This window comes from Haliotis rufescens, unplaced genomic scaffold (genome assembly GCF_023055435.1).
Source record: "Haliotis rufescens isolate VD_foot unplaced genomic scaffold, xgHalRufe1.0.p SCAF_5, whole genome shotgun sequence".
Classification (NCBI taxonomy): domain Eukaryota; kingdom Metazoa; phylum Mollusca; class Gastropoda; order Lepetellida; family Haliotidae; genus Haliotis; species Haliotis rufescens.
The window spans coordinates 18,628,339-18,640,887 of record NW_025964223.1 but is presented as its reverse complement, the minus strand read 5'-3'; the positions used below and the strand labels follow the sequence as shown (position 1 = coordinate 18,640,887).

Here is a 12,549-nt window from a genome sequence, read left to right as displayed (position 1 = left end):
GAGACTATAATTGTCGTAAGAGGCGACTAACGGGATCGGGTGGTCAGGCTCGCTGACTTGGTTGATGCATGTCATCTTATCCAAATTGCCTAGATCGATGCTCATGATGTCAATCACTGGATTGTCCGGTCCAGACCTGATTATTTACTGACCGCCATCATATAGGTTCAATATTGCTGAGTGCGGCATTAAACAAACCTTTTGCTCCAATCAACCATTGGAATGGACTGGTCTAGATTCAGTTATTTGTTGTCATACTCACACTCTCTCTACAGTAATGAAAATTGATGTATGTACATTATCTTAAATCCCACCACCCAAAATGTCTTGATGTGTTTCAAAGGTCAAGGTTATTATGGTTATCGTGAACCTGGTCTTATTTCTGGTTGCTTGTTTCTTTTGCACATTTATTCACTTCATATCTGATAAATACCCCGTATAAAAATAATAGAAGAAGACAACATATTTAACTCAAATACATTTTACTTTGTAACATAAATAATTGCGAGATTAGATGTTTCTTCTGACAAGTGACCCAATCACCAATAGACCCGTGAAGATCGGGGATAGAATATCTCTTCAGCAACCCATGCTTGCCGTAAAAGGCGACTATGCTTGTCGTAAGAGGCGACTAACGGGATCGTGTGGTCAGGCTCGCTGACTTGGTTGATGCATGTCATCGCTCTCAATTGCGTGGATCGATGCTCATGATATCAATCACTGGATTGTCTGGTCCAGACTCGATTATTTACAGACAGCCGCCATATAGATGGAATATTGCTGAGTGCGGCGTAAAACAATCAATCAACCAACCCAATCACCAATCAAAGGAGGATGGGATATAGCCTAGTGCTGTTACCACCTCGTCTCCAATACTGGGTGTGATTCCTACAAGATTACAAATTCTTCAGCCTGTCCTCTGTGTCTCGCCAGTGCCAAAAGCTGCACAAAAGGTAAAATGGTTCCCTCTAAAACCTAACAGACCAGACACAACACCCGCTCTGACACGTCAATGGAGGTCAAGGTCACTAGTCAAAATCTCGACCAGAGAGGACTCTCTTGCAACAGATGCACCTCACACAAGGGTTATAACTACATATTGTACAGTTTGTATGTTTCCTCACACCCGTTTCCTTCTTGCTGCTTCCTTCGCCGAATGTCCTACACGTTGTTATTATGGCCTCGCCATATTTGATTAGCATGTTCGCCATATCAATGGCCTCAGTGTACATTACCTCGATCCACAATTTGTGAGGCCGCCGGTCGTGATCAAACCCTGTTTTGAAAGGTATTGTAAAAGAAGGTCCTATTGGTCCGGCTCTCCGTGTTAGGAATAAGTTGTTATTGATGTTGATTTGAGGGAGAATTGTGTTGCAGAACAGGTCGGAGGGTGATCCCTGCTTCGTCACCACCAGAACAATGTAGTGGTTATTATTTATTGACATTATAGGCATGCAGAAGAAATCAGCGAAGTAAAGGTTCGTGTCTGGTCCAATCAGCTCTTCCACTGGAAGCGTCAACCGAGTATTTCCGAATGGCGATGCCTCTGGAATTCCCCCCTGCACCAACGTAGCGGCAAAGAACAGTCCCTTTAATCTGCCGTTGATGGGACAGGATGGGTCGCCCCCGTAGTCTTTCTTGTAGGGCAACATCAGGCCATCTTCCTTGTTCAGGACTTGATCGAAGTACTCCCGAGATTTGTTCCGATATAGATGAGTGATTGTTGTCACCATATGCCCCTGGCAGAAGTCCTCGGCCACACGCAGCAGCTTCAGTGAGTGTTGGTCCTTTGCCTTGTCCATCTGGAACTGAAGTTCATGAACCACGTTAGTTTGCCATACACCCTCAACAATAGCCGGGCTGTCCCAAGCAAGTCTACATGCTACTAAATGATAAGTATGTTCAAATAGAAACTGGTCCCTGGCAAAATATTCCCATTGAAAATAGATTCTGACCTTATGTAACTTAAAAGCTGTGTGTGACGAGTATCATTTTATGCTTGTTTGTCCTATTCTAAACAAAGATCGTGTCTTGTACGTTCCAAATTATTTCATCACGTATCCAAATATTGAAACGCTTTTGAAGTTACTGTCTGATTACGTCCCCCCATTATGTAATATTGTTAAATTTGTAAATATATGTCTACCCCTATTACAGCTGTCTCAACAAATGTATATAGAAAATGTAAATAGCTGTATCACTATTTCACTTTGTGTGATCTTTGTGAATAAGCCTTCTCTTCTGTTCTGTTGTGGGAACCAACCGCCCCACCCAGTCATCGTTTACCGCTTGCGTAATGAACAATTATCAGGTTATAATGTACATAAAACACCACCGTTAATACTAAAGTAATTAAGCATTCTCTTCTGTTCTGTTGTGGGAACCAACCGCCCCACCAAGTCATCGTTTACAGCTTGAAAAATTATCAGGTTATAATGTACATAAACACTACCGTTAATACTTAAGAAATTAAGCCATCTGTTCTGTTCTGTATTGGAACATACCGCCCCCACCCAGTCATTGTTTACCGCTTGCGTAATGAACAATTAACTGTGTGCTGCATGGGGTTAAATGTCAGGTTTTAATGTACATTAACACTACCGTTAATACTAAGGAAATTATGAATTACGTTTAGACGATTTTCCAGAGACCATAAAATAAATTTATTTCAAAAAGTCAAAACGTGGTTTGGACATAACCACAAATCAGTTCATTGGTGTGTGGCCAGAAGGCGTTGGGTCCCTGGTACGAAATGAAGCATGTCATAAGATTAATAGCTTAACTTTAAATATTTTTTTTTAAATTTGAAGTTTACACGATATACGGCATTTCCACTGGACCTAAGGTAGGTCACATGACTGCGAAATTGACGTTCATATGTGTATGAACGACACAATTTGACTTTCATACGTTTTACACGAAATGACGTGAATGACGTAAACACTGACGGACGACTTCCACATTCCCGGGGAGAACCCCTGGGAATTCCCTCGCATGAATACATACAGAAGCGTTCTTTCTGATCATTTAGACTCTTTAATCTTGAACTCAGCGTTTTAGTATGCATTGTGAAACGTCAGAGGGTTTGACTGCATGATCGTACACGAATATCTTCGCTACGACCCATACATGTGAACAAAACGAAGAAATGCACAACCAAACTAGGCCTATCGTAGTATCGTCTCGTTCCGTGTCCGGGCTGACAGTGACAGTCTACAGCAATCTATGATTTTACCTCAGTGTCTAAATGACACATCTTTTGAGGTGTTGTTTAACGCCGCACACATCAATATTCCAGCTATATGACCGCGGTCTGCAAATAAGAGGCGACTAACGGGATCGGGTGGTCAGGCTCGCTGACTTGGTTGATGCATGTTATCGTATCCCAACTGCGTGGATCGATGCTCATGTCAATCACTGGATTGTCTGGTCCAGACTCGATTTTTTTACAGACCGACGTCATATAGCTTGAATATTGCTTAGTGCAGCGCTAAACAGCAAACAAACAAATTTCAGGATCAAGTTACTAAAGCCAATATAAAGGGCAAAATTCTTGACGCCATTACTTCTATTTATCATAATGTGCAATACTGCGTTCACATAAATGGAAGACCTACGCCAATGTGTGTTGCGAATGGGGAACTAAAAAAAACAAGGATGTATGCTATCTCCATTACTGTTCAACCTGTACATAAATGACCTCATCCCTGTAGTTAACCTCCTTTCCAGTGGCGTCGTCATTGACCACACTCTGTGGATAAGAACATTAATGCCTTACGTAGATCTTTACTAGATTTGTGTTCAATTTTCAATGTATATATCATGAATGGGAGATGTGGATCAGACTCAGGTCGTGGAGATTACACATTTATTGGATCACTCGGTGCCAGTCTTGTGGACTATGTAATTGCATCATCTTTTATATTTGACTATGTAGCTGATTTCGAGATTTCATCACGTGCTGACTCTCCACATCTTCCAGTTTCTGTGACTTTACGGACGCTTCATCCTCACCCATGTAGCAACAATAGTTCTCGTAGTGATAGCGTTTCTGATTATAAGTTTGTTTGGGATGTCCAGTACTGTGAAACCTTCAGAGAAAATTTACTTACAGATGAGGTACAGACTGTGTTAAACATGTCCCAGGAAGAAGTGTCCGTCAATATTAATAAGAGCATCGATAGTATAGTTTAGGCAATCTCAAAAGCTGCCTGTGAAATGAAAAGAAAAGTTAAAAGTTCAAATTACTCGGAAAGGGTAATAAGTGGTTTGATAGAGAATGTGAAGAATTGAAACAACAGAGGTATAAGTACCTAAATAGGTTTAGACAACTTAAAGACAGTTTCATGACAACTTTATAATGCAGCAAGAAATAAGTACAATGCCATTTGAAGACAAAAACGAAATAACTACTTCCAAAAACGGGATACTCCTAGCAAACAGTTTAAATGACCCAACCCAGTTCTGGTCAATATTAAGAAAACTTAGAGGAAAATATTCCCAAGGCAATGCTATCAGCACAGGTGAATGGGTTTCTCACTTTAAAACTCTTTTCGAATCAAATAGTAATGATATTGATATAGACCATGTACATACTACAGAGTGTGACCGAATTCGTCAAACCGATGATGTCGTAACTGACATTTTAGATTCTCCAATTTCTTTTCAGGAAATAATGAATAGCATAGATAATTTGCAAAACAATAAATCGACAGGAATTGACAAAATGTTACCGGAATTCTTCAAACACTGTGCAGATAGCATAATACCATATTTATCACTTGTTTTTAATCATATTCTACAGGGTGGGAATTTCCCCGAATCATGGATGGTTGGCATAATTGTCCCCATCCATAAACATGGTGATATTAACAATACCAATAACTACCGAGGTATAACACTTTTAAGCGTCTTTAGTAAATTGTTCATATACATTATAAATAAAAGATTACAGAATTGGGCAGAAAATTAGTGAAGCACAAGCTGGTTTTCGACAGGGATATTCTACCATCGATACTATTTTTACACTACAGAGTCTAAAAGAGAAATGGCTTAGTAAAAGAGGTGAAACATTTTATGCACTTTTCGTTGATTTTTCAAAGGCGTTTGACAGAGTAGATAGAACAAAACTATGGACACTGTTAGAATCGTACGGAATTAGCTTGAAAATGAGTAATCTTTTGAGAAGTATATACACCAATGTCAAAGCCTGCGTGAGAAAAAACAAGAAAATTGCTCCCATGGTGTACAGTTCCATCCAGATCTTACGGAATTATTTCTGTTGCTGTTCGCAGATGATGTCATCCATTTCTCCACGACAGTGATTGGTTTGCAAAGGCAAATCAATGAACTTGAAACATTCTGTAAAGAATCAAACTTAGTTGTAAATAGAGAAAAAACAAAAGTTACAGTCTTTAAAAATGGGGAAAAACTAGCATCAACTGAAAAACGGTTTCGCAATGGAGAAATTTTGGAAACCACATCTTCCTATAAATATCTTGGTGTTTATTTCACAAATCAACTTTCATGGCATTTTCACGTCAGTCAAGCTGCTATACAAGCTAAAAAGGTTTGGAATGGTATATTTAGACAGTCTCCATTTCTAAGAGACATCTAATTTAGATCATATTTTAAATTTTTTGATAAAAAGATAATTCCAATACTACACTATGGTGCTGAAATCTGGGGTATAAAAATTCATGATCAAATTGAAAAAGAACATTTGTTTGTTTGCAAGAAATATTTAGGAGTTAAAAATAGTACGTCCAGCATAATGGTTTATGGAGAAACGGGACGATATCCGCTGTATATTCAATCCTACTTAAAAGTGATTAAATACCGGCTTCGTTTGATAAACATGACTAATGATAGAAACCCTAGGAAGTGCTATGATATGTTTGGGTAACAAACGTAAAAGAATTATTATTTATTACGGGTTTTAATTATGTGTGGTATAATCAGTGTGTAGAATCAGAACCGCTTTTTTTAAATGTCCTTCACCCAGAGACTAAAAGATATGTATTTGCAGAAATGGTTAGAATTAATGTCCAAATCAAATAAATGTTTATATTATAGAATCATGAAAAGGAATATTGAAATTAAGGCGTACCTCTGTAAACTTGAGTTTAAAAAAATTAGAATTGCACTAGCACGATTTAGATGTTCCTCTCACAACCTGTATATAGAGACTAGTAGATATAATCACACTGATAGAAGAGACAGAATACGCACATTGTGTAACACAAATTCAATTGAAGATGAGTTTCACTTTCTCCTGGTATGTCAAGCTTACAAACATTTACGTGATAAATATTTGCCATCTTTCTACTCTGTACACCCGAATGACCATAAGTTTGTAGATCTTTTAACTTCATCTAATGATACTATGTTATGTAACCTGGCAACATATGTTTATCACGCTATGTCACATAGAAACAGAATTGTTGGTTAACAACCACGTCACCTACATGTAAATACGCATTGTACTGTAGGCCAATAAACTGATTGATTGACAGCAGGACAGTTGACCTTCTGAACTCGTACAACTGGCTGAATCTGAAAGTGACTTGAAGATTTTACTGGTTTGTGCCAAACGAACCCTATCACTGTCAACAAAGCAAAATCTGAGATTAAGCACTTTCTGTCTGGCTCAATTAGTAGGACGGGGTGTACAATTGTCTGTCGCGCCGTAATTCAAGATGTGGTAGTGTTACAACCATCTAGGACTTTTAACGGTTGATATATGATTCTTATATACCCTCCCTGTTTGTATGAACTTAGTTCACAGCTATTTCAATCACTGGATTGTCTGGTCGAAACTCAATTATTGACAGACGTCTTATAGCTGGAGTATTGATGAGTGAGGCGTCAAACAAACAATATAGTATATATACATGTCGAGGCCATGCAAGCTGGAATGGTATTATACCAGGATATATATATATATATATATATATATATATATATATATATATATATATATATATATATGGATGGATAATGATGGTCATAAATGTGTACTTGGATAGTTTCTCTGTGCGTCAGCGACACTTCTCACTCAACATTCCTATGTTATTTAGTTGGATATATCACATTTTTTTAAGTGTCTAAACACACTGTTTTTAAATGCGTTACCTCAATGAGTTTAATTTCATATTATATTTTCTAAACTCACTTTTTTTAATGCGTTACCTCAATGAGTTAAATTTCATATTTTCTTAATATTAAAGTCTTAACTATGTTTTGTGTCTTACCATATACTCAAAAACATATGTCGCGTGATGGCCAACAGCTGTTGAAAGTGGACCACGTCAGCTTCACGCAGTAATAATACAATATACGTGGCTGGAGAAGACTAACATCTAGTCTCTGAAATGAACATATCGTACAGAAAACAACAACAGTTGTTCAGTTACCTTAATAAAAATATAATAAAAGGGAGCCCAGTGACTCTTCAATTTCGGAAACTGATACTGCAGTAATCTAGACTTGCCAAACATTATAGACTTGCATGGGCTGTATTTGATATATATTTGTATCTGGGTCTGTAAGACAGACTAGTGGCTAGAGGTTCACGTCCAGAAGTATGAACCTCTAATTTAATTTCTTTGAAAATGTAAACCCTCGGGCCTTCCATATTCCTTCCCCATCGATTTTTAGATTTCCAAACAAAATCCACACAATAAACCGTGTGAAAGGTTCTTCCATATGTCTGGATGTCCGACTCCGGGTGGCGAACCGCCTGCAAGCGCGCTGGTTAAATCTATAGGATAACATTAGTTATGGTTTGACAAAGTCGACGTATGACATCAATAACATGCATATTTTTTTGGCACAGATAAAATAAACAATTTCTGATAATCATTCATGTACTAAACTCGACTTACTGTTTACTCGACCGCCACACCCCGTCCCTTGTTATACGTTGACTGTGCCGTGTGATGTGCCCAGAGGCCGTTCAGGTTCACACGCGTATACTATATGCACCTGTGTCAACATGTGAGATGTCATTATGCCCCACACCCCGACCCTTAGGCGGCGACCTGTTGGCCACGCAAGGCGACGGTCTATCGTGTTCGTAGGTAACTCTTAACGTCAGCGATCCGCTTCAGCATGGACTATCCTGACTCATTTATAGCTGCATGCAGGGTACGCTGTGATTTAACCGAAATACTGCTAAGTTTAATTGCGTTTATATCTCCATAAACACAAACAATACTAGGTTTCGGTGTAGGTTCTAACACCGTTATCAAGCACTGCAAAAGTGCTTGATAACGGTGTTAGAACCTACACCGAAACGTCGCTCTTAATTGTAATAAAGAAGTTGTTCATCCATAAATTCTTATCCTTACTTAGTACTCCAACTTCTAAATGCCTATCAAAGAAGTTACAAACAATACTAAATTCAATTCTTAAACAGACTATAAAGTACTGTCGGGAATAGAAGTATATTCTTTTTTGTCTTTGCGATAAAGGTTGTATTTCCCAATCATGACATTAACTAATTAACACCGTTATCTCTACCTGTGGTTCGAGAAGGATAGACGCCAAGGAGAAAAAGATAGACACCAAGAAGGAGAAAGGATAGACAACAAGAAAGAGGAAAAGATAGACACCAAGAAGTTGAAAAAGATAGACAACAAAAAGGAGAAAAGGATAGACACCATGAAGGTGAAAGGGATAGACACCAAGAAGGAGGAAGGATAGTAACCAAAAAGTAAAAGGGATAGACACCAAGAAGGAGAAAAGGATAGACACTAAAAAGTAAAAGGGATAGACACCAAGAAGGAGAAAAGGATAGACACCAAAAAGTAAAAGGGATAGACACCAAGGAGAAAAGGATAGACACCAAAAAGTAAAAGGGATAGACACCAAGAAGGAGAAAGACACCAAGAAGGAGAAAAGGATAGACACCAAAAAGTAAAAAGGATAGACACCATGAATGTGAAAAGGATAGACACCAAGAAGGAGGAAGGATAGACACCAAAAAGTAAAAGGGATAGACACCAAGAAGGAGGAAGGATAGACACCAAAAAGTAAAAGGGATAGACACCAAGAAGGAGGAAGGATAGACACCAAAAAGTAAAAGGGATAGACACCAAGAAGGGGAAACGTATAGACAACAAGGTGCAAAGGATAAACACCAATAAGAAAAGGATAGACACCAAGAAGGGGAAACGGATAGACAACAAGGAGAAAAGGGTACACAATTGCAACAAGAAGGAGAAAAGGATAGACACCAAGAACAAAAAGGTACACACCAAGAAGGAGAAAAGGATAGACACCAAGAAGGAGAAAAGGATAGACACCAATTAGGAGAAAAGGATAGACACCAAGAAGGAGAAAAGGATAGACACCAAGAAGGAGATAAAACAAGGTAAATTTAGTGGTAGGAATAACACATAAACAAGCTGTAACATGCAGTATGTAAATTAGATGATTCAATAAACGATACATTAATCTAAATGCAAATGTAGTTTTGTGTGAATAAAGGAAAAACGTGTAAATGTTTTCAAAGATGCAGATAACAGAGGACCTTGGCCAAATAGTGAACAGGTTATTTGATAGAGGCTACAAGAGTCTACTAATGGTCTTCTTTTGTAAAGGGTGCCACCTGTCGTGTAGGGTCTAGATTTCGAAACGATAAATCTTAACTACTTTTGTTCAAAGATAAGATATCTTAAGGTTAAGATAAGATAGATTTTCGAAACAATCGTAAACCTGTCGCAGATCGCTCAGAGCTATGATACCTATCGTAACTCTAACAGAGAACTCATTTGTGTTAGAGATTGAAAAAGCGGGGTGTTTCCCAATGACGCCACGGATTTCCCAGCTGCTGACAATAACAACAACAAAGATAAGTGACACGGAATTGATGATCACATTGTCAGGTCACATTGTTTAACACGCAACTATCTGAGTGGCAATCAGTACAATCCTACATACGTTCTACATATAGACGTTTTGTTCTTATGATAAAAGATGACTACCCGAACACAAATACCATTCGTGTGTCATGCAAAGGCATTTTGCAAACACAATAAGTGTTATAATCAATAAATGTAGTGTTACCACACTATAGTAATTAGAATTGAACAAATATGAAAAAAGATCCTTCACTGTTTTCCCTTCAAATGGTCCCCTCGCGAGCGCGCAGAACTTTATGTTAACACATCGCGTACAAAGTTAAGGACGAAAGTAAGGGACATTATTCTAAATGACAATGCCGAGACCTTTGGTCGAACAGCAGGCGTTAAACATTTAAGTTGCGTGTTCAAGTCTGATGTTACGTGATGTGTGCTGGGTCAGTTTCACAATACTGCTTGTTTTTCCGTTTGTCAAATGTCAAGTTAGAGAAAACACCAACATTATACCTGGAAACATAGCTCAAAACAAAAATTGTTCATGAAGCAGCGCACCCACGAGCGAGTTATAATTAGAACGTATGCCTAAATTAAGTTTGTTTGTTTTATATATATCCAATCTATTTCACGAATAAACAAAGGACTCAAATACAATATCAAGCTATTTGTATTTAGATGATGTTATTATTATTTTATCTATCTAGATCCATAATTCTTTTCAAAATTTGAAAGTGACACTAATTTTCGTTCACAAAGGGAGATATTTTAGGAATTGTCAAGTTATGTTGTCTAATGGAACACTCCATAAGTTAACGTGAACATACATATAATGTAGTCCTTTTCCATATTTTCAAATTAAGTAGAGCTAATAAACAGATTTTCTTATTTGATTTGAATCTGGCTGATGAGCGAAATGTCTACATTGAGGGTCAAAAATCGATTTATTTTCATTTCCTCTTTTGTGATTTCATTGCATGTGGGTACCTTGGCACAATTAACAACGGTAGTGCACATGTAAGGCGAATCACGAAATTCGTTCTCACGCAACACTGTGGCGACTCTGGTGAACAGATTGGAAGAGGGGTGTGGTGGTGGTGGAAAAAGAGCTTTCTCATCACTGCAACTATTTGTCATCATCGCAAGTATACCACAACCTATACTATATATAGACTGACATTTAGTCCGTGAAATAAGTTGTCTTATTTCAAAATATATATCTACAAAATGAAAAAAAAAAAAAAATCCAAATGGAGCCCAGAACAATCCTTAATTTCAGGATCTCGACTTGCCAAATCATTAATTCTAGACTTGAGTTGGTCTCCTTTTTAATTTTTTTTCTCTCCAGGGTACGAGCGACAGACTAGCCCATATATCTAAGCCTAGTGTCCAGGCTTTGTTAAAGGAGACATCATAAAGTCTAGTTGACACTCTTGCCTCGGTAACATGTGTTGCATATAGATCAACCGTTATTGTTTCTTTATGTGTCTAAACGTTTCGATATTTATTTTTTCATTTAGGATGGAAGCATTCCAATAATTAGCAGAGTAATGGGTTTTTTTTCTATTTAGCACGTTAAGTGGTCGTAACACTTTGATGCGATAGCGAAATGACAATGTTATTTTTTATAATTAGATATAAAATAAGACATCCGGCAACTTAAATTGTACGATTCTTCATGAATGGTAATACCCTATTTCCAAAAGCGTTTTAGAACCCAACTCACTGTCCGTGTGATAACTTATTAAATTACGTAAGCATGCTTTTCCTGTTGTTTCAGGAGCATGCAGTCCGACGCAACACGGACTCTCCTGCATAAAATTTATAACTATCTAGATAACAGTAAATCGTATAAAAGGAGAGTGTGCGTCGATTGTTCATCCGCTTCTAATATTATTCAGCCTCACTTTGTTATGCAAAAGCTGACAAAGATGGGTGTTAACTCACGTATTCTCAAATGGGTCAAATGTTTTATTGTCAACACAGTCCATCGCCCTTAAACGGACCCGCTCAACTTGTTCGCGCTTCTACGGGGGCCCTACAAGGTTGTGCCATCCCGCCCATTTAATTAATGCTGTACGCCAATGAATGCATTAGCCGTTTTGTTATTAGTTTTCCTGTACGATGTGCAGATTACGCTTCACTTGCAGGTCTTTTCTGAGACGTTATTTTGTATCTTTGTGTAAGGATAACTGCCTGTGTTTAAATGTGAAAAAAACCCAACCAAATGAAATGGTATTAGATTTTAGGCAAGATAACTCATGTGTATATCCAGTTGTTGTTGATAATGAAGTAATGTGGACAAATATAATAGCTGGGGACCATTATTGATTCACAACTTACACGGGATACAAACAGAATATATATACCATACCATCATCATCAGGTGAAGACGTAGGCATCCCCATTGGCACTTAATGCTCCCCTTCTTAGTGATCTGTTTCTTTATGCATATGCATCATAATTTCTGCTCGGCAAAGTCAAAACAAGGTAATTTGGCCAAGACGTTTAACTTAAGCTTCAGGTATATCAATGGTCAGATGTCCTCCAATAATGATCAAATAGCCAATGCCCTTCCACTGATTTACCCATGCACCTGAACTAGAAATAAAGGAGACCAGTGAGACCGCCTCATCTGTTTCATATTTAGATCTGTGCAAAAAGATTCAGAGTGACAAAACACTCTCCA

The 12,549-nt window shown here is 38.0% G+C and overlaps 1 protein-coding gene across 1 annotated transcript; it reads right to left on the bottom strand.

The window, feature by feature from the left end:
• Positions 1 to 696: 696 nt before the first annotated feature.
• LOC124145242 (phytanoyl-CoA hydroxylase-interacting protein-like) lies at positions 697 to 8,164 on the bottom strand. The gene is made up of 2 exons (XM_046514972.2): positions 7,887 to 8,164; positions 697 to 1,808 (listed from the first exon to the last, which is right to left on the bottom strand). The coding sequence occupies exon 2, from the start codon at positions 1,800 to 1,802 to the stop codon at positions 1,029 to 1,031; it is 774 nt and encodes a 257-aa protein (XP_046370928.2). The 5' UTR covers positions 1,803 to 1,808; positions 7,887 to 8,164; the 3' UTR covers positions 697 to 1,028.
• Positions 8,165 to 12,549: the final 4,385 nt, after the last annotated feature.